Source organism: Meleagris gallopavo, chromosome 8 (genome assembly GCF_905368555.1).
Source record: "Meleagris gallopavo chromosome 8, MGAL_WU_HG_1.1, whole genome shotgun sequence".
Classification (NCBI taxonomy): Eukaryota; Metazoa; Chordata; class Aves; order Galliformes; family Phasianidae; genus Meleagris; species Meleagris gallopavo.
In genome coordinates, this window is record NC_139411.1 from 4,435,388 (window position 1) to 4,458,515 (window position 23,128).

Consider the following 23,128-nt stretch of genomic DNA (forward strand, 5'->3'; position numbering starts at 1 on the left):
TTTCCTTTTTAGATTTTGATAAGTTACTCCTTCTCATTGCAGTTGCACAGTACCCTTTTGAAGACCATAACCCACCACAGTTAGAGCTTATCAAACCTTTTTGTGAAGATCTTGACCAATGGCTAAGTGAAGATGACAATCATGTTGCAGCAATCCACTGTAAAGCTGGAAAGGGACGAACTGGTGTAATGATATGTGCATATTTGTTGCATCGAGGCAAGTTTTTAAAGGCTCAAGAAGCCCTAGATTTCTATGGGGAAGTAAGGACCAGAGACAAGAAGGTGAGTTAGTTTGTTCTTCTCTTTTGCTGCATGCATCTTAGGCTTTTCCTAGTCGGTCTGAATAGTCAAATACTTTGAGAAATGTTCTCTGTCAATTGTGGTATCTCGTTTGGTTTAGCTGTAATATCACTGCAGTCCTTTTCAATGAAAAAGCTTTCTTAAGTAGCAGAAGCAATTAATCACAACACTAAAATGGTCTGTTTTTTCCATCTCCTGTTCAAGATGATCTGGACAGTTTATTTTAAATACCCTTTTAAATAGCATTCTGCTCTGTATTGAATCAAATGGTTGATGAGTGAACTTTCTCATTCAGCATTTTCAGCCCAAATAAGAGGATTATTCTAGCTTGTTTTGTCTGAATAGACGAGCTATTCAGATCCTCAGGTTCTCTCAACTTCTGTGATGTTTTGAGATGCACAGTCATTAAAGTGCTTTTTACAGCTGAATGTCCCTACTGGAAGAGCATATCCGTGGCTGAATACCCCTTTTCATTAGAAGGGAGGCTAGGCATTGGCCACCTCAGTCTTCTTCATGATGTTTAATTTCTTGTGTTTGTGGGGTGTGGGGGAATCTCAGAGAAATGATGTTTGTGGCTGCAAGAACTTTGTTATGACCTTGTCAGTGCTGCGCAGGCTGGCTTAGCGCTAATTGTAGATTGCACCTTTTTGGCATGGTTATGTATCATTAATGGAAACTTATACTTTTTTTTGTGGAATCTTCCCCAACTGTAGTAAGATGTGCCTCGCAGGGTAGTTTCAGCAAGCCTCTCTGCTCATCTTCCTTGTTTCCTTGTACATGTTGGTAAGAGCAGCCCTGGGGAATCATCTCTGTGAGCCAGTTTTAGCCTGTTCAAGTACAGAGCTCTCTGTGTTCCTGCAATGTTTGCATTAGGTATTCATTTCACAGCATGTGGGCCTTTTAACAAGTTGAGTTTCGTTTTTGAAGACACTTGAGAGTGGAAGTATTGTATAAGGAATTTCAGGATTTGGATGCTGATTCATTAGAAGGAGCAAGTGAATACTTAGTTTGCTGTTTTTATGAGACTCAAATAGTATGCTGTTTTTATAAGCTGATATTCCAGCTTAGAATATGGTTGTGGTGGCATACTTAAAAGGAGACAGTGTTAAGATTTCCCATCAAAACTTGTAGGTTTTGATAGGAGTGAGTGATGGTGAACAGGAGTGAGCTGTGTGGTGAACAGTGTAGGCTGCTCTTACAGGTTATCTGAAGATAAAATGACGTGGAAATCGCTCAGCTCAAAATGCAGTATGGTGAAGCATGCTGTACCTCAGTTTACCTTTCTATAAAGAGTGTAATATTTCTGTGCACTGGTGGCTTGAGGATAAGGAGTTAGTTGTTCATTAGTACCTCAGTTGGTACCTCCAGCATGTTTGAGGTAACAGAGGATTTATTAAACAGGAATTGTGAGAGCCTTGTTTAGGTTTGCTGTAAACATTATCTGTAACAAGCAACTTTGTTTTGGTTTTGATGTCTCTTCTGGAAGAGCTGTTTTTTTTCCCAGCTCTTGAGCCTGGTTAACTTCATTTGGCAAATGGGCAGTATGTGATTCACATGACTGTAAAAGTTGTGTTTATAAACCGATATTCCAGTGTAGATTCTGGGAGCTTTTTCTTCCCTTTTGGGACGTGTTTTGGTATTGCATGCAAAGTGCTGCTCTCTGATTTGATGCTTTGCCACACCTCTATAAACTGACTTCCTGAACTCAAAGTAGTTGGATCATCAAAAGAGCTGCTTGCGCCCAGGTGCAAGAAAATACTATTTTTTCTTATTTTTGCTGGGCCAAAACATGATGAAAGAAAATTGGCTTTAATCAGGTACTAGATATTCTTTCTTTAAAAGCAAGCACAAAGCGCTCAGCTTTCGTATAGCAACTGAGAAGATCACAGCTCCAGTCACTGTTGCCATTAATGTGCATGGCAGATTGATTTTTGAGAGGCTTTGTAACCCAGCCTGGCAGGAAGTGCTACTAATTACAAGAGGAAGTATGACTAATTAGTCAAGAGAACAACCATGAGTACTTCTGTAGCAAGCTTTTCCCTGGTGTCTGGTGGGAGAAACAGCTCCACCAGAAGCCTTTGTGACAACTAACAGGAGATGTAGAACAAATGGACAATTCCTAGATAGTAGGTAGTTTACCAATGCAGCGTCATCCTGGGAAGGGTAGTGGATATTGCAGAACTGAGCCGAAAAAACTGTCTCCAAACAAAAGGTGATTTTTTTATTTTTTTTTTTTTTCCTCTAAGCTGCCTCTTTCAACTTCTGCAGCTCCTCAGGGAAGGGTTTCTTTTTCAGAAAGAGGGAATGGGGAAGATTAAAAGCATTGTCTGAAAGATTTTTATCAGTCCCCACCACTGTAGCAGAATAGCACTAATTTTCATTTCTCCTTTGAATGATATGAAGACATGATTTTCTGAAACTTGATTTCAAAACTGGGGAAGAAGTAAGCCCCCAAATAAGTCTTCTAAAATAGCTGCTACTGCATCCGCACTTTGAACTGGTTAGCTTATTCCCTAAGACGGACACCAAAATCCTGCTATAATGATGAAGGCTAACAGTTTGCCTTCCTACAGCTGGATGAGGTTTTTATTTCTTCCCACTTCTGTGGAGGGCTCTGTGGTGTAGTCCCAGAAGAAAGGACTGGCTACTCCATGAGTAGTTATCAGGTAGGAAGAACTTATTCAAGTGCTGAAGATGGATGTGATCCATTCAAGGGTGTTCTTTGACCTCCACGTTGTTGCATTTTAGGAATGGTTCCCAGTAGTGACTGTAGTGGCAGTTACATGTAACTGAACAGGAAACAGAAACCAATTATTTTCTGCAAGGAAGTCTCAGAATGACTCTTTCAGCAGGGCAGATAACCAGCATCAGATGTGTAAGAGCTGGTCCGTTACAATGGCTGTTTGTTCAACAGACCCAGGTGACAACCTCTGCTAAACCCAATGCCAATTGCTCGGTATGAAGCTCCAGATTTAGCAGGGAGAACTACTTCCATAAGTGCTTGTTCTTCATACTACTGCCCTTGCTATAACAAGAGGAGCACCAGAAGCAGCAGCTGGCAATTTCTGTGATGTCCACACAGCAGCGTATTGTGAAACTCTGGCACAGGGACTAGAGGAACTCATTGGATTCCCATTCAGAAAATGTCAGTGAGCGTAGATGTGAAATATAAGCTTCTCAAGAGAAAGTACTTAAACTGCTTCCCTGCGCTCTTGCTTTGAGACTCGGGCATGAGGCTCAGATTCCAATTAAGAAAACTTTGAATCTCCCTTAAGACATGAATCTCTTAATTACTACCAAGATGATATCTGAACCACAAATATTGTCCACATATAAGGCTACTTAAGAATACCATTGTACAAGTGATACCGGGAGAAGTATCTAATTTTTAAGTAGCTGAGGTGGTAAGGAGACATTATTCAACATTTTCTAAATAAAGGCAGAAAGATTCTAAGTATTCCAGCCATCCTTCACTTCTGTCTGTTACAAGGGAATGCAGGTATTGGAAGTAAATGCTTATGGAGGTAACACAAGAATATTGTGTCCAGGCTTTGTGAAAAAAGATTAATGTATGAGAAACTTCTGTTATCTTCAGATTATTGCAATTTCACATTTAGCTTTAGTATGAAAGCATACTCAATTATGCTGCTGCAAATACATAGTGTGGGTTGATATAAAACATACAACCTATTTTGTAAGGAATTAAATTTATCTTTTATCACTTTCTCCTGAAAGTACCAGCTATAAGAGCTCTAAAACTAATTATCAAAGCTTAAAATAATTACAGAATTGATAATAAAAACTTTCTTTGGTTATATGTTCTCAAAGCAAGCGTTTACTTCAGAGCTGTAATTCACTTGAAGTCCTTCATTCAACAGTTGGGCCATCAAGCTCATATTAATGAAACTTTCCACTCTGGATTTTTGTGAAGACATTTCAGAAACACGTTTGTAACTGCAGGTATTGTCAGTACAGTGATATTAGCAAACAAAAGTAGACTCCTTTGACTTGCATTTCTGTAGAAATTCCAGTATCAGTGCTTAAAAATTACAGGGGCCTCCTGCTCAAAGTGCTGCTGGAAGTCTGATACCCTGAGGTCTTTCTCTTTGCGATACAGAGAAGCCTGCGTTCTTTGCTTTGCTGTTTGAGCTGGGTGTAGGAAATTCCCACAGAAGTGCCAGGAGAACCAGGGGCCCACATCCTCCCTGCATGGTGGTTAACGTGTGTGACATGTTCTGAAGCACTGCAGGACAGGTGAAAGGGGTGTTGCGCAGAGCACTGGGGTGCTTTAGATGCCTTTTCGTTCTTGATTTATTCACCTTTAGGTAGGTTCTCAGATATTGGGCAGGAGTCCCATTAGTGACTGCCGGGAAATGCTCTGGGTGCTTTTGACGTTTGTTTCCTTTTGTTTAGGGAGTCACAATTCCCAGTCAGAGACGCTACGTGTACTACTATAGCTACCTGTTAAAGAATCACCTTGATTACAGACCAGTGGCACTGCTGTTTCACAAGATGATGTTTGAAACAATTCCCATGTTCAGTGGCGGAACTTGCAGTAAGTACTCAGCACTCCCTTGTTCTTCATTAGCTCTGGCTTGGAGCTGGTTACGTGCATTCTTGGGTGACTGACTTGTATTGTTGTTTTACTGCCATCTTAGATTGTACGAATTGTAAACATATTTGGGTATTTGCTCTTCACCTTTTTAAAAAGCTGTTTTTAAAAACATAGCAACTTTTGGGAAATGGGGATTGCTGATTAATGTTTGTTTGCACATTGGTTTCAAATGTGGCAAGGTTATTTTTCCCATGTTGGTTTGAGAAAGTATGTACGCAGTGAGTTTTTTAATCTATGGAATAATATTTTTCTTTAGACAAAGGCTTATAAAGTAATATGTGTCCCAGTGACCAAGTAGTGTGATTTGCTGGTGTGCAATGTGTTAATAGGGAACAGCAGATTCCTTGGAAATTCCCAGTGTGACTGCATATTCTCTTCTGCCCTTCCGTGGGCTATGTTACAGAGCAGGAACTGCCTGGTTTTGTATGTTCTTTCTTTTTGTTGCAGTGGAAATTTTTTTCTAATGGTTTTGATGTGATGATTACTGCAATGTGTAATTAATTCCATTGCCTACTGTGGTTTTGATCAAAATTGCAGTATTTGTGTTGTTGTAGGATGGTACCTGAGCACAATGCACAAAAGAAACAACGTAGCAGCTTGTCAGGCTAGCTGTATTTACGGGAGGAGGATGAAGAGGGAAGCCTCTGCCAGAAAACCTTTCTCTGAGTTAGAGGTGTGGAGGTTGTGTGTTCTGCAGTTCAGTGTTGTGGATAAACTTGTGAAATCAAGCTACATGAAGTATGGATTATTGCATTATTAACTGTTTTGCCCTTACCAGACTTCCAGCATGTTGCTTTTGCAGGAGGTTGTCGGGATAAACAAGGCGTTGCTAAGCACGTGGGAAGACAGAGTACCTACCAATTTCAGCATCTCTGAATAGTGCTGCCATTTATGTTTCTGTGCAGTTTTTCACCGATTTGTTTTTTCAGAAGTGAAAGCGATGTGTTGCTCTTCATCCATGTAACTCTGATTTTAGTGACAAATGGTATTTTTTGATCTTCACCTTTGTCATCTTCCTTCTGTTTTAAAGTCACAGAGCAGAGTTGTGTCTGTCAGGCAGAAAAGAAAGGATACCAGATTTCACATTGCCCAGGGTATGAGAGAGTTAAGTATGATGTTAAAGACGGGCTGCTCAGCAAGATAGTGTAGGTAATCTCAATTGAGATTCCCACAGCTCCTCAGTTCAGTGGCGGTTTTTGCGTGGCAGATACGGTTCACCATGTGTTGTCTAGAGAGCAGTCTACATCTGATACTAACAGAAAGCAGGAGAAACAATTAAATGCAGAAAATGCTAAAAGAGTAAATGCAGGAAGATTTCTTGGAATAAATTTCATTTAATATTTCTGGCTTTCGTGCTTGCTTCCCTTGGCGGTTTCAAAGTTACATCTGCTCAGGCTGCAGCAAAACCCTCACAACTTCAGCTGTTACTGTGATTTAGAAAACTACACTGTGGCTGGCACTCTGGTGGTTTACAGGATGGACTTACGGGCTTTGTCTGTATAGCCTGCTGTCAGTGCAGATTGATTTATGTATTACTGTTAAATTTTATCCTTGTGCTTGTTTGTCTAACAGTTCTGATTGTGTAAGAGTAGAAATCAGTTTGTTCTGACATTAGTGCCTGCTCTGCAGCATGGAGAAAAGACGGAAGAGAATTTCCATCTAACACAGAGATGAGAGGAAATGTGTGAGGAAAAATCAAGAATTTACTATATATATTTGTTTTGTACTCCACTATAAAGAACATGCAACTTTCTACGAATCCTTTAGTTGTGTGAACAAATTGCTACAAAATACAGAAATCTGTGAGGTTATTTCAAGTCATGTCCCGTGAAGCTTTTTTCTTTGCCTTGCAGGGTTTGACTCATGACACACACTGTATTTTCCAAATGCTCAAAAAGGTTATGGTTGTGATTCTGATTGCATTTTTTGACACTTAAAGGGCATTTCTTGGAAAGTGACACTCTGTTTTTGCCGTGCAGATCCTCAGTTTGTGGTGTACCAGCTAAAAGTAAAGATATTCACCTCCCCTTCAGGACCCTCAAGACGTGAAGACAAATATATGTACTTTGAATTCCCTCAACCTTTGCCGGTATGCGGTGATATCAAAGTGGAGTTCTTCCACAAACAGAACAAGATGTTGAAAAAGGTTGGTTTTCTTGCCTTTTTGGAAAACGTTATCAACTCAGCCCTGATGCAGGACTGGGACGCTGGTTATTTTTCAGTGATGCGCCATCACAGTGTTTAATTCTTTCATGTCTGGTTTTCGCAAGTAGAGAATCTTTCACAAAATGAAGGCTGGATGTTTTGAATCAGTGAGATTAAGTACAAAGGTTGGATAAAAATTATGCTGGATACGTATTGGAGTAGTTTGGGTAGTACTGAAGAATCTAATTGAGGAAGAAACATTTGCAGTCTAAAAATAAACCTGCATACTGAGCAAGTTAACTCCAGCTGTTTTCTTCGCTAAATTTTCTTGAGGTTTTAGCAGGCATGGATGATCCTGTGTGTGTGCTGTTGGCTGATTTCTATCCATCTGTCAAATCTGGTTGAAATTCCAAGGTAATTTTGTTCCTGTGCACTATCTGAAAATCTCTGCAATCTATTCAGCCAGCACTTCAGTTTGTATTGCAGTGTCATCTGCATTACCTTGACTTTAGGCATATAGAGAATTCATTCCAAACTGAGAATTTTATCAGTGCCTCACTTGTAGAGGGAAAAATTAATCCGGAACAAATTTGACACCAATCAATGAGTTATTAAAGATGAATGTTTAATTTGTTTGTGCTTATAGAGATAGTTTGCATCTACTAAAGTGAAGCATGAAGATGAAAACCTTGTTGCTTTAAAGTTTACCTTTGTATTTACAGTTTAAAATTCCAATCTTAACGAATAACTGTTTACTGGTTAATGGAATAAAACTTAAGAACATTCTTTGAGCAAATATAGCAATCAGACAAACCATAATAATGAGAATATTAGAGTGAACTGGGAGATGAATGTGAGTTTTAAGATGCTAGTTGTTAGCTGTGCGTACGATACACATGCATGCTTTTTTGTTTATGGACCTCGTTCAAGTTATTGTTAGCTAGTTTAATGGTAAATTTTCAGTAGCTGGAAATGTCCTTTCTGTTGTCTGGCATGTGCTAGTGCCTGCAAAAGTTTAAGCTGATGCTTAATGAGAATGCTTTCTTCTGCTTGTTTAATCAAATGTAGTTTGTATTGCCTGGTTGCCCTGATTGAGAACCGTAAAAAATTTGGCAAACAGAAATGACTTGTTTTTAGGCATTAAAATTATCAATACTTAAAACTTCAGTACACAAGAGCTGATTTTAAGGGCGTTATAGGAGCAGCCAGGTAAGTTCTGTGCTCTAGACATGAGGGATGCAGGGAGGAGATGGGGGGAGGGGGAGGAACAAAAAAAAAAAGCCCAAACATCTGAGACAAAGTCTTGTTTTAACCAGTCTGTCCTATCCAACTTGGGAGTTGAGTTTCTTTACTGTTTTGGGTAACAGATGGATTGTGAACATGCTTCCTAGGAGGCATTGTGCTGCTGTTCTCCTTGCCAAGCGAGCTCTCATAACATCTGTACTTGGCTCTGATGAAAGATCTTGGTTCTCTAGCGCCCAGATCGAGCTTTTCTATTTATTTTAACTCTAGAGAGAGCACTGAAATCCAGTGGTAGCATGAACTAGATGTCTTTGTTGTCACATGATTTCTCTAGTATAAATTCAGGCTAGAAATGTTTGTTTTGGATTGTCTGCAGAAGTGTAGCAAGCATGTTGCTGTGCTGTAGTTTGTTCAGAGTCATGTCAGCTGCAGTTCAGTTCTTAGGAGTCTTGTAGTTTGAGTAACTAGTTCTTCGGTTTTTTCCCACACAAAGTCCCCTAACTATTTTAGTTTTGTGCTTTGCAAGATCAAGATAGAGAAGAGCAACTTCATATAGCTTTTTATTTTTTTTAACAGCCAGGGTTGAGAAGTGAGGAGAACGGTGAAAGCTGTTCTTTCTACATCTGCAGACTTCCCTGAGAGGATGAAACCCTCTTTTCCAGACAGAGGTCTTTTGTAAAGAAACGACTTTCATAATCTGCTTCAAAAATCTACTGAATCTAATACTTAAATACCCTCAACATAGAAATCGAGACCAAAGGAAAATTGAATGCTGTTACATAGCTCTGATAATACCACCTCTATTAGTTCTAACATAAATGCAAACACAAATTGAAGGCATATGTGAGGTGTGAACATCCCTAGTCTGATTTATGAAACCACTGCTGAGCAATTCTTCTTAAGAATTAGTGAAGTATTCCATCTCTGATGTTTGCCTTGGCACCGAGGATGGTCCTTCCACGTGGTCTCTTAAAGTTACATAAATTGTGTGAGATGAGAGTAGGCCAAAGGTGAATGAATATTGGTGGCAGAAAACCTGTCCTGGAAGAACTCTGAACATGTTTCTGTGTTCAAGTGTTTCACATCAATGAAGTCCCCTTAGTTTTGTGCTTAGTGGAGCCTGTTTTTTTCCAGGTAATTTGACATTTTTTACTCAAAACCCAAGAAGTAGAGGTCTTCCAGTGCAGGAACTTTGCAAATTACAGAGCTTGCCACGTCTCTGGAGTGATCACCTGAGCTATGAGGTGTAGCTTAATAGGAGTGACAGTATCATCCTCCAGAAGATTCTGGCTTACTTAGGTGTGTGTTTCTGGAAGCTGGAATGACAGATCTGTTGCCCAGCACTGATTCCTCTTCTCCCAAGGTTTTCTGTTAGCAGATTTATACGTAGCTGCCAAACAAGTTTTTTGTGCATGTTTGAAGACATCACATCACCTCTGAGCATTTTAACTTTCTCTAAGAATCCTAATCAACAAACTAAAGACATAATTTGAACAGTAGTTCTTGGTCCATCCTGGGGCTTGGGTTGGGGAAAGACTATCTCATGTCTGGAAATGAAAGAATATTCCCTGCCCTCCTGCTGAGTTTGTCTTGGTGTTCAATACCACTGGTCTCAGCTTGAGCATTCTGGATAAGCCTATGTGCACCTGCTTTCAGACTTCATAGTCCTTCTAACAGCAGTATTATCTGCAGGATGCTATGGTGTGGAGAGTCCTCAACTTTGATAAAGCTCTTTGATAAAATTATTCAGTATGATATGAAACAAGCTTTAGTGACCAAGTGATTCTCAGCATGCAATGCTAGTTTCTTAATGTAAAATTTAAATCTGTTGTGCCCTTTTATTTTAATGGCAAAACTTAATTTAAGCAAATTCAACTAAACTCTGCCAAAGAGTTTGGTGCTTCTGAGAAGGTGCTGGTAAAACTGATTTGGAAGAGTTTGCCATGTTTCAAATTTTTTTTTTTTTTTTTTTTTTTTTTTTTTTTTTTTTTTTTTTTTGCAATGTGTGCCATCTAGCACCAGCTAGGGATTCCAAAACTTTGGATTCTTTCTTGTCTAATTAAGGTGCTTTCTGTATTCTTAGCCATTTTTTCAGAGTCATGTAGTTACTTCCTTTCCTTCTGTATACTTGCTCATATGAGAACAAAATGGCACAATATTTTAGTACAGTTTATGTATAAGAATTTTTGACCAGTGGAAGTCAACATTTTAGAGTTGTTTGAGCACATTTGTTTTGTTTCCCTCTTCTGACCTATAGCTTGTTCTTTTACCATCTCCAGTTGTAGTCTGTAGTTTCTCTAGGTTTGCTTCTGTGTTCCTATTTGAAACAGTTTTCTTCACTTATTGATGTTGACATGATAATATTAAAGGGTTTAAAAGTATCCTTATGTCACTTGATTAAATGAGAACCTGTTTAAAAATAAGGCAAGGGATCTAGTAGTCTTCCTGCCTGCAGAGCCTGGAGGTAAAGAAGACCTTTTAGGAGCACTCCTCATATTCATGACAGTGGTCATTGTGTAAGTCATTCCTGGTTGATATCCGGAATCTAGCGTAGGTGGTGCTGACAGCATTATTTTGAGCTGTTGTCTGTGCCACTGTGGTTTTTTGTTTCGTGGTTTTTTTTTTTTTTTTTGAGTTTGTAGAGATGAAAAGTTCTACTACATGGTTAAAGAACACTTTGGGTCTTGGCTTTTTATCAAACGTTGAAGAAGAAACTCTTCGAATGTCAGAAGACTTTAACTGCAAACCTGAAAATGGTACAAGTTGCATCAGTCATGGTTATGGGAAGGCTATAATACTGGCCTGGAACAGCTTTAAACGTGTCCTCCATCTTTTGATTGCTGGATAGCATCTGTAATAACCCTTAGCTGTTACTGCAAAATGATTAAGTGCCTATAGGTCCCTCTGCAAATTGAAACTCTGGAGGATATGGGAACTCCTAGCTGATGGCTTAAATGATATTAGGTTTGGATGTCAGTCTGCAGTTAGAGGCAGATGTCAGCTGTAGAGTGAGGTGTGTTTTCCTGTCAGCCTGAGAACTGAAAAGTTACTTGTGGTACTGATATACTCTGAATAACTCAGCTTTTGTCTCAAATGTCAGCTACTGCACTATAGATTATATGATTCTGATTTGCTTATGTCAAGAAATCTCATTTTTTTTTGAGTGGATTTCTGTGATGTAATTAGAAGTGAAGCAACATACATTAAAAAAAAAAAAAAACACAAAAAACCCAACAAAACAAAAAAAACTGAAAAACCCTAGCTAATCTTTTTCAGAAGCCTGTTCATTAAATAGTTTTTCTTGCTCTGATGCTCAAATTTGATAAATAAAGCCCAAGTTCTGGTCATGCTTTAATTTTTTACGCTCTCTCTCTCTTTGGCCCGTACTACATCACTTTTTTCATTGCCTCCTGTGGAATATCTTTGAGTCTGCTACTCGAAGCTGACTCAGTCCTCACTTGGAGTAATGGGTCTTGTTTCTCATTGGGAGCAGTGACAAAGTTATCAGCCTCAAAAGGTGATTCCCAGAAATGTGACTAAGTGCCCTTGGCTTGAGTGGATGTGCTATGTTTCAGTACCCATCAACTCAGTTTATTAAACTAATTTAATTAATGTAGCAGGAAAGGAAAAAAAATAACTTGATGCTTTAAAGAAACTGCAGGGAGATAAGATAAATGACCTACTCAGCCAGGTGATAATGTTTAGTTTCAACCTCTGAAGACTTCTAGAAATTTATCCCAAGGAGCAAATGAAGAGATGTCTGCTGAGAATTCTGTCATTTGTCTTGTCTGAATCTCATGATTGCTTGTTCAGGCTGGCTCTGATGTGCCAAATTAATCCTTCCTGGTTTTGCTCCACCTAATCAAGCTTTAAACTTCACAAGTCCATGTCTTTTGCCTCTGCCAGTGTTTGTTTGCATTCAGTGACCTTGTTTGCTTTGGCACTGTTTTCCTCCAGAGCTGCTTCAGCACTATTGATATAAGCCATTTTCCAGTTCTTTCCATTCAGTTGCTGCAATTTGGGTTCATTGGCTTAGTCCTTTTCTCTGTTGACCTCACTGAAGCCATGGTGTGGCTCTGAGGACCAGCACCAAAGTACGTGACTGGTTTTACAGTGTGATTCTGAAGAATGGTGTCAGTGGTACTGTCATGTGCCTACAAGAAGTGGGATCTCCCTTCACTTGACCATTACACCAGCAGTGGGCCTACAGAGTTGTAGTACCCTCAGGCTTGCTCTCTCCCACTGTTTATCACAGCAGCTGGACTCCAAACTTTCCTGTTCCGAAGCTGAAGGGCTCATGCCTTTGGTTGGTTCTGGTTTGACCTGAACTAGTTAGTCTTTTGGTTTGATTAGGAGTGATCATTTCCTTGGTGGATTTTTTTTTTTTTTCTTTTGGGCACTCCTTCTTCATGATGGAGGAGCATGGACCAAGTTAACCTGAAGAATTCTTCGTGAGGATTTTGCCTGCTGCCATATGACACTCCATGAGGAGTATGGAAAAGTAAAGCCTTTTTCTCCAGGACATCTATTCTGTACTTCCACGTTCTGAGGTGGACATTATTTAAGACTTTGAGGTAGCATTAGTGAAGAAGAGGATGCTAAATATCTGAATAGGCTGGGCCTTGCAGGGGTCTACTGATGGCTGAGTGGAATGGATGAGCTCCAACGAGATATTATGAGGTAACTTGAAGGGACTTGGTAGCAGTGACAAGGATCTGTCAGCCTCCCAAGGCAACTGTAATTATAGCATGTTAGTCTGGTAGATTAGATGCTGGTGAGGCATGTGTTGAAGCGGATAATTGTTTAAGTGCCAGAAGTGTTTCTGGCTGAAGTGTTTCACTTTTGCCTTTCCCCTTGCATTTCCTTAATAGTTCTGATGTCTCAGGTACTTAAAGGAAACGCAAACAAGCTGGAAACTTCTTCTGTATGCCTTACCTAAAACACTGAAAGTGAGGCTAATGAGCTTTGGATAGGGAAGGCAGATGCTGCTTGTTTCATATACTTTTGAATTCTTAGTGTTTTTGTACTTACATGGTTATATAAATTTGTATTAGCTAAGCAGTCAAATCTTCTCTGCCCTAGTACCAGTGCCCAGGAAACAATGATGACTTGCTGGTGCCAAGTTGCCTTCCATAGGGAGGCATGCTCATGCAATGTGCAGTAGAACCACCCACTTTTAACAGAAATGCAAGAACTTTAGCTCTTGTGGGAAGACAGGCCATTTGCATTTTGGATCTTTTTGCCTTAAGGCTGAAAGCAGACGAAATAAGAGTTTCCTTTTTACTAAGGAAGTAAACACAGCTTAGAGTTTCCTATAAATGAGTGCTTAATGTGGTAGTCAAGACCAGCTTACTAATGGTAGCTAACCTTTGAAGTGTCTACTCTTGACTGGCGAAGGTGTAGCAAATGCTGGAGAATTAGTACGGGGACATTCAGTGTATCTCATCGAGCTGTTTAGTTGAAGCTGTAGAGGTTAATTTTCTCAGCATATCTTTTTCAGAGACTGCCTATTGCAGAGCAAAACATTGCTGCTGGTCATAGAATAGAGTCATAGAATCCTTAGAGCTGGAAGGACCATCTGAAGGCCATCTATTGCAACTCCTCTGCAATGAACAGGGCTACACAGCTAGATCAGGTTGCCCAAAGCCTTACCTAGCCTGGCCTTGAAAGTCTCCAGGGACAGGACATCAACCACATGGCTGGGCAACCTGTTACAGTGTCTCACCACCCTCACTGTAAAAGATTTTTTTTTTCTTTATAGCTTTGCTTTATTTTCTCTGAGCTTGTAACCATTTCCCCTTGTTCTGTCACACAGACCCTACTAAAAAGTCTGTCCCCTTCTTTGCTGTGGCTCCCCTTTAGATACTGACAGACCACTCTTAGGTCACCTTGCAGCCTTCTCTTCTCCAGGCTGCACAGCCCCAGCTTTCTCAGCCTGTCTTCATAGGAGAGGTGTTCCATCCCTTGGATCGTTTTTGTGGCCTTCCTCTGGATGCACTCCAACAGCTCCATGCCTCTCCTGCACTGAGGACTCCACATCTGTATGCAGTGCTCCAGCTGAGGCTTCACCAGCACAGAGCAGAGGAGCAGGATCACCTCCCTCATCCTGCTTGTCACACTTCTTTGGATGCAGCACAGGATACGATTGGCTTTCTGAACTGTGAGGGCACAGTGCTGCCTCATGTCCAGCTTGCCATTCATCAGCACCCTCAGATCTTTTTCAGCAGGGCTGTGCTCAATCCTTTCATCCCCAGCTTGTATTGGTAGTGAGGATTGCCTTGACCCAGGTGCAGACCTTGCATTAGCCCTGTGGAGAAGGACTTGGGGGTCCTGGTGGACGAGAAGCTGGACATGAGCCAGCAGTGTGCGCTTGCAGCCCGGAAGGGCAGCTGTGTTCTGGGCTGCATTAAAAAAGGGGTGGCCAGCAGGGAGAGGGAGGTGATCGTCCCCCTCTACTCGGCTCTTGTGAGGCTCCATCTGCAGTGCTGCGTCTGGGCCTGGGGCCCCCAGCACAGGAAGGATGTGGAGCTCTTGGAGCGGGTGATCAGAGGGCTGGAGCAGCTCTCCTATGAAGAAAGGCTGAGGGAACTGGGCTTGTTTAGCTTGGAGAAGAGAAGGTTCTGGGGAGACCTCATTGTGGCCTTCCAATATTTGAAGGGAGCGTATAAACAGGAGGAGCAATGGATGTTTATGAGGGTGGACAGAGATAGGACAAGGGGAAATGGTTTTAAACTGAGCCAGAGAGGTTTAGGTTAGATAATAGGAGGAAGTTTTTCACACAGAGGGTGGTGAGGCACTGTTCACAGGTTGCCCAAGGAGGCTGTGGATGCCCCATCCCTGGAGGCATTCAAGGCCAGGCTGGATGTGGCTCTGGGCAGCCTGGTCTGCTGGTTGGCGACCCTGCACATAGCAGGGGGTTGGAACTGGATGAGCACTGTGGTCCTTTTCAACCCAGGACATTCCATGATATGATTCTATGATTTGGATTTGTTGAACCTGGGCCCACTGCTCAGCCTGTCTAGATCTCTCCGGCTGGCATCCCATCCCTCTGATGTGTCACTGCACCCCACAGCTTGGTGTCATTGGCAAACTTACTGAGGGTGCACTCAACCCCATCGTTGAAGTAATTGACGAAGATATTAAAGAGTGTCGGTCCCATAGCACGTATGGAGATGGACACTTGTATCACCCCTCTTGATCCTAATGACAGGCATAATATACTGGCTGATATCACCTAGTTCTTTCAAAATTACTAGTACATTTTACTTTGTCTCTTTGAGTCTGGATATCTGTTGTGGTGTTACAGTGGATAATTTAACTTGTAACTTTCCAGATAGCCGGTGATGGACATCTGTTAAGTTCTACTTAAGAACAATGTACATTAACAGTCAGTCTTCTAGTTCTAAGCTGTCCTTTTGTGTAGGACAGCACTCACTTTCAGAGTCCAGCTTCTTTTAGTAAAAATGATCAGCAAGCATTTACCTGTTAAGAACTATCTCCATGGAGCTGTAGTGAATCCACTGTGATGGGAACTCTTTTGTAGGGTGTGTTTGCTCAGTCACAACTATTTCTGCATAAAAATAAAAATGTTCTGTTACACAGGAAGCTGTAGAGGATGATGTTCTATGTTGATAAATGTTAGTCACCTATAATGCTTTGCACAGGTTGTTAGGTCTGACTAACCCTTGGTAGGAAAATGTCTTTATGCCTTGTGATTGCAGGCTTACCACTTGTCTAACTTGCCATCTACTTTTTTTCATAGATAATTGTTCTTATAACTACTTTTTAATAAGGAGCAACTTCTGAAAGCTAAACTGGATAAAATTTATTTAGATTGATGCAGAGGTCTGCAATCAATATTGCCTGGGCGAATTGGTGGAAATGTCTTTGCATGCAACGTAACCAATGATGTACTGCTGTCCGAACTAGTTTCATTTGATATTATTGATTTGTTTCTGATCAGTTGATAATAGTCAGTTTAATATGCTGCTAGAGAATACTAAAGCAAGCTTGTTCTTTGTGTTTTTCCTCCCTAGGACAAAATGTTTCACTTTTGGGTTAATACATTCTTCATAGGACTGGATGAAAATTCAGACAAAGTAGAAAATGGAAGTCTAGTTGCAGATCAGGAACTTGATGGTATTTTCAGTACAGAGCGCTCAGATAATGACAAGGAATATTTAATCCTTACATTAACAAAAAATGATCTAGACAAAGCAAATAAAGACAAAGCCAACAGATATTTTTCTCCAAACTTCAAGGTCAGTATACATTTCATGTAAACAAAGCTGAAAAGATGCATGAAGTTATTTGATTTGTTTGTCTTGCTTTACAGAGGAACTGTTTGAAACTGTGTAGAAATCTAACTCATGTATGTGTTTCCTACCATTTAGTATAAGTTCTGACTTCCTAAGCGTACTGACTTTTCCAGGAAGCCAGTAAATGTGAGAGTTTTTCTGTGTAAAACTGGTGAGAGACTGGGGGAGAAAAGCTTCATTTTTCTTCTTTTTTTTTTTTTTTTAGGTATTTATCAAAGCCATTAGAGATAATTAGCGAGAATTCCAGAGGCTCTAACAGCAGTTTTTCCAGTACCTGCTGCATTACTGTTAGTGCTGAGCTTTATGCATAATTTGAGTTGATTTGCAGAGGTACACACTTCATGGGAACAGCTTATAACCTGAGTTTTAGCTCTGAGGAGTGTGAGCCATTGCCAGCACTGTTCTCAAAATGGACTTTTTTGAGCATGCTGATAAAATGTCAGTAGTCCACAACTGTACGTATTTGAACATAACAGTTACAGTTACCTGATTGTTGCATGGATCAGACCTTAATGCACAAACACGAGTCACTGACTATGGTACTGAAAAAGTACTTTGTTCATTTCTGCAGGGTTATTACAATCTTTGTGTCGTCAGGATGGTTGAAAAGCGGACATGGCTGCAGTGTTATGTCCGGCTGCTGTAGCCCCAGAACAGAAATGGCTGGTGCAGGTGCCCAGAACTTCAGCAGAACTTGCTGGTGGATCTCTCTTCTCTCAGGAGTGGTACTGAGAGTTTGGCTACTCTGAGCTTTCTTTTTTTTTTGCAGACTAGGGAGGGGAGCAGTTGTGTCATTCAGGATAGTGAAAGGAGCTGTGCTGTTGCAGATAGCAGTTGTTACCTGTGCTATGCTGAAGTTCAGGTTCCCTTTTTAAATTGTTGTTTTTTCCTTCCCCAGGTGAAGCTATTTTTCACAAAAACAGTAGAAGAGCCATCAAATCCAGAGGCTAGCAGTTCAACTTCTGTAACACCAGATGTTAGTGACAATGAACCTGATCATTACAGATACTCTGACACCACTGACTCTGATCCAGAGAATGAACCTTTTGATGAAGATCAGCATACACAGATTACAAAAGTCTGAATATTTTTTTTTATCGGAGATAAAAAAAAAAACCCACGAAGAATGGCAAACTTGAATAAACTGAAAAAAGGACCTTTTTAAATGGCAATAGGACATAGTGTCAGATTACCAATTATAGGAACAATTCTTTCCTGACCAATCTTGTTTTGCCCTATAAATCTACAGGTTTGACACTTGTCCAGTTGAATAAAAATGGTTACGTAGCTCTGATATGTATATACCTTTTTGTGTCAAAAGGACATTAAAACTTCAATTAGGAACTATAAATATGGCACTTTCCCATTTTATTCCAGTTTTATAAAAGTGGAGACAGACTTAATGTGTATACGTAGGAATTTTTCCTTTTGTGTTCTGTCACCAAACAAAGTTTTGAAAAAATGCAAATATACAGGTTCACATCCTGCCCCTTTTTTTTGCACTTATGTGGCAACAGAAAAGTCTGCAGTTGGCTAAGAGATGTCTCTAGAAGGTTTTACTACATTCTAATGCATGTATTTTGGATGGGGGATGGAAAGTAATGCTCAGAAAGGAATATAGTCTGCTGGAGCTTGGCCTGTGTACCATATCCGGCTATTTACTTGCACCTTTCTTTAGCATGCTGCCGTAATTCATCCTGGACAATTGAAGAGTCGCCGCTGTCACTGCTTGTTGTTTGTGCATTTTATTTTTTTTAAGTGTAATGGTGCTAGAAAAGGCAGCTAGAGGGAGTGATTCTGTATAGGGGTACAGGAATGAACCTTCGCAACATCCTAAAGACCTGCAAAATGAAGGGAGAAAAATTATTGGGGTCACAGAAAGGAAACACAGCAACAATGACTTAACCATACAAATGTGGAGGCTATCATCTTAAAATACGGGCTTGAAACAAATTGTTATAAAAACTGTCAGTGATTCATTAATTGTTTTTCTGAATTGTAACGGCTGCTCCATCTCCTGTGTAATCAAGACCAGTGCTAAAAGTCAGTTGCTATTAGTAGATACGTCAGGCAACAACTTAACATTTCTTATTAGGTCTTCAATCATATTCCTGCTGAGAATACTTCATGTGCTGCCTTGCAAGCTTTTTTTTCCTCATTAATATGAAAGTATTTTGTAGCGGTGCACAGGAAATTTCAATTGGAGATTCTCCAGGTTAGTGTTTATTTTGAAGATTTATGATACATTTATTCAATCAAACCTCTGTCAGCCATTCCACCCCTTTGACCTTACACATTGTATTACAGTGAGTTTTGCAGTTTTGCACACTTTTCTAAAAAATGTCATTAACTGTTAGGGAATTTTACTTGAATGCTCAGTACCTACAATATTTTAAAAACAGACACTGCAGAGGAGACAGTGTTGAATTCTCAACGCTGTGTCTGTATGAAGATGTGTACTTTTCAAAAGCAGAACTTGTCCCAACTGTATTGCTTGCTATTAAAAACAAAAAACAACAACAACAAAAGAAAGCCACAAATCAAAACAAATTAGATTTCTCACCTGGCAGCGTTGTGTTTATTCGTAGGGCTAGAGCCAGGAGTAGGGCTTGAGTTTCACTTTCGGCATATAATTGCTGTGCCCAGACTGCAGATGACTTGAGAGTACAACTACTGTTGTATGGACATGTGAAGAAGCTGACAAAGATCGCTCACTCTGAAGTACACCAAGGATTGCCATCCCCAGATTTACACTTGTTCAATTAAAATTTCTGCTGACTCAGTTAACTTAATAGGGCTGACATAGAAGTTCATTAGCTGTGTTCTCGCCTAGATAACAGCAGTGTATGGAATCCGTGAGGGCCCTGTACAACAGCATTAATGGTAAGAATTTGGAGGAGACGAGGCAGGACTCACTCTTGGCGAAGGAAGGTATCGAGTGCTTTTTTGGGATCCGTTGGTCAACTTTGCTCATCATATTCGCAATTCTAACTTCTAACAGAGCTGGTAAATGTTTTCTGACATGGAGATCTGATCAAGCTGTAGTGTCTCAGTGGAGCAGGAGGCTGGTTCCAGTGCTCGCTGTTCCCGGTGGTGTTGACAAGCAGGAAGTGGTTACCTGGGGACATGACGTTAACTCTTACCCTTTTAATCATGTTTCACCCTGTCTGATTTTAACAGTTGGTAAAAAGATTGTGTTAGCTAATAAACAAACCTGTTCATGCTTTAAAAGTACTGAGATATCGACACTGTTCTGTGTCCTGCTTTGGAGTTTGTGATCACAAAATGGATCGGTGTGCTTCCAGTGCGTAACGCCGAGGGCTGGATTGGAAAACACGCGATGGGCTTTTGCACTGTTATTTTTCCTTTGGAATGTGAAAGGTTGGAATGAGGGTTTTGATTTTGAATGTTTCGATGTTTCTGAGAAGCCTTGCTTACATTTTATGGTGTAGTCATTGGAAATGGAAAAAATGGCATTATATATATATTATATATATAAATATATATTATACATACTCTCCTATAGTTTATTTCAGTTACCACTCCCATAGAAGTTGACAAGAATTACTACGACTGAAAGGTTTTTGAGTCCTTATTAAAACTTTATTTATGACAGTATTCATAATTAGCTTGAAACGCATTCTGTAGGTAATCTCTCCTTGAGTTTCTGGACTGTATGCTTAAACTTCTGGATGTGCAGCAGCTTACATGTCTGAAACTACTTGAAGGCATCACTTCTGTAAGAGCTTACTGTTAGGCCCTAAGCATCCTTGGTCATTGGTAGCCCCACTCAAAATATTTGCCACAGCTCTTAAGGGCAGCTGTACAAATAGCATCTGGATTTGAGGCACACGTTGGGAACTGGAGTTCGCATGCAGCATCAGATGTTTTGGCTTGGAAAGCAGAACTAAAATCGGATGCTAGTGTGCAAGTTCCATGTTTAGTCGTAGCGAATGTGTGCAATATGCTAACGATGCCTGTGGTTGCCACGAAGTGCCTCGTTTACCTTTACGATACCATTAAGAAGCATCATGCATGCAGATGGATGGGGTGGAACTGTGCACTAAAAGGGGCTCCGACTGCAGCGTTTGGCAGTGCTGCCTTTCTCTGCCAGTTCTAATTTTCAGTCTGTTTTCATATAGCATATATATATATAGATACTAAAAGAAAAAAAAAAAAATCAGTCTGTTAAGCAGCCTTACTCTGATTCAGCCTCTTCAAATACTATTGTGCTGTGCAACAGTGGCTCTGTGTGTAATGCTATGCACTGAGAATACACAAAACAAAGTATGACATGTACAGGATAATGCCTCATACAAATCAGATGTCCGTTTGTTATTGTGTTTAACAACCCTTTATCTCTTAGTGTTAAAACTCCACTTAAAACTGATTAAAGTCTCATTCTTGTCACTGTGTGGGTGTTTTATTGAAGTATTCTGAGTACAGAATGGTCAGATAATATTCTGCTGGTAAGCAAATGGTTTTCAGCATGTTTCTTAGAGCCACGTGTGCTTCTGGAAGGAGGTCTGTGTGTGCAGGGGGGTTTTGAGGCACCTTGGAACCCTTTTCTATTCAGGACCTTTAAAGGAGGACTGGAAGAACAAGCTGTGTGCACTGACCTCCCCAACCTGTTTCTTTCCTCCGACACAGTTGTGACGAGGTGCAGGACTGCCTTCCAGGGGAACTAAATCCTTCTTCAAGGGAACATTTTCCAAAATGCATGTGACCTTATTTTCAACGTTAACTGGTGCATCTCCAGCTCTAAGTTGGCAACAAGTTGCATTTTCCCAGTGGAATAGCCCTGTTCTACATGTACTTAGCACAAGTCTGTGTTTTCCTATTCTTGTTGCTTGACTATTTTCAAGCTAGACTTGTTCTCTGCCCTTAAATTCAGGAATACCTGCTCTTTTCCTTTGGCTTTAGGGTCACCCTTTGAGCTTCTGCGAAGAAACTTGTTATTCTTCCTTCCTTCCCGCTGGTTTTAATGTCAGCCCTGTGTTAAATCTGGCTAAGCATGAAAATCCGAGATGTTTGGCGCCCTGGCCCTTCCTTGTGAGTGGCACAGTTTAGGACTTCACACCATTGTGGTAGAGCAGCAACCGCTGCTCTGTAGTTTGTAAGCACACATTACTTTCTCCTCAGGTAAGCTTAGTTTTCAGCCAGAAAATGGAAATAGAGGAGGGCGATGTAGAAAGGAAGGACGGGAAGCTTTAAGGAAAGCAATCTGGGCAGCGTTCAGTCTGTTGAGTGGCTTCCTTAAGTACGTGAAGGGGTCCTCATATGAAGACCGGTGCAAAGTGCTGTTGAGATGTGGGTAGAACATCTTGTTTATTCCCACCTTGTTGCTGCTAGAGGGTGTGTGATCCAGAGCTTAGCCCATCCCTGCACCCGCTGTTCCTGGTAGTGCCGGCCCAGCTGTGCTGCTGGTGCTTGCTGGGCCTTCATTGCCCCTATGGGGCAGCAGGCAGCAGCAGGCAGCAGCATGCCTTGTGCAGATCTCTTTAAAAGACTGCCCTAATGTGGTCATTAATAATTAACCGGATCTTTTTTTAAAAACTGCCGACTGAGTTTCAAGTCACCTCTTTTGGGAGGAGTTATGTTGGTAGCAAACTGGCTTTAAATGCTTTTTCTTGTTTTTCTTTAGTTGGTTGGCATTTTGGTGATGAAACGAGTGGTGATGTACGCTACTATAATAAAAATGCACTTTTTTTTCCCCCGTCTTGGTATTTTTTCCTTGTGTTTTGAGTCTTTTTATGGTATTTTGTTTCTTTTGTGCATTTCTTGTTCTCTGCTCGTTTTTCTTTGTGCCTCCAAACATCTTAGGCATTGGTGTCTTTGTTGAGGCATAGAGTGGGTGATTCCTTTTTGTCCTCTTCTTAAGCTTTATTTCAGCTTTATATTCAGATTTACTCTGAAAGCATGGCAAGGAGAAAAGACTGTTAGGCTGCTTTCCTCAAGGAAAAGATCTGGAGAAGTGTAAGGATTGTGCAAGAGCAGCAAGCATATTTGGCTCAGCTGCTGATGTGCAGTGGGAACCTGCGCACCTTTATGCAGCCAAATGGGAATGGTGAGTTGTGCTGCTTTCTTTTTTGAGAACTCCTCTTGTGCCTGGTAACTTGCCTTGTGTCACATGAGTAGCTCTATGGTGGCAAAAGGTGATACCGAAGATAGATGGGTGGAGAGACATGGAACTTGTGAAAGGAAAAGAGTGATGGAGCGTGTTCAGAGAGATGTGATGAGGTTTTGCAAAAATAGTGTAAAACAGCTGTTGAGAAAGATCTGAGAGGCATCTGGAGGGCTGAGTTCAAAAGGGAGATAGATTGGAGAGAGGTTGGCTTGAACATCATTGATTTTAGTCGTTGCAAGAGTGATGAGCTGGAAATGTGGGAAACGCTGAGTCGGAAAATACTGAGTAATACTGAAGAGTAGAAGAGAAGGGAGGTGCTTCTGCCAGGCTGGGATTATGTGAACTCCAGAGGGCTGTCTTCTCTACTGGCTCTCAGCTTAGC

At 40.7% G+C, this 23,128-nt stretch overlaps 1 protein-coding gene across 1 annotated transcript in view; it reads left to right on the top strand.

Moving 5' to 3' along the window:
* PTEN (phosphatase and tensin homolog) overlaps positions 1–21,029 on the top strand; it is a 46,311-nt gene extending 25,282 nt beyond the window's left edge. The window contains exons 5-9 of the mRNA XM_085229516.1: positions 43–281; positions 4,713–4,854; positions 6,894–7,060; positions 16,338–16,562; positions 17,518–21,029. Of these exons, the coding sequence (XP_085085642.1) occupies positions 43–281; positions 4,713–4,854; positions 6,894–7,060; positions 16,338–16,562; positions 17,518–17,703 (959 nt within the window). The 3' untranslated portion in view covers positions 17,704–21,029. The remainder of the gene's footprint in view (positions 1–42; positions 282–4,712; positions 4,855–6,893; positions 7,061–16,337; positions 16,563–17,517) is intronic.
* The last annotated feature ends 2,099 nt before the right edge of the window (positions 21,030–23,128 follow it).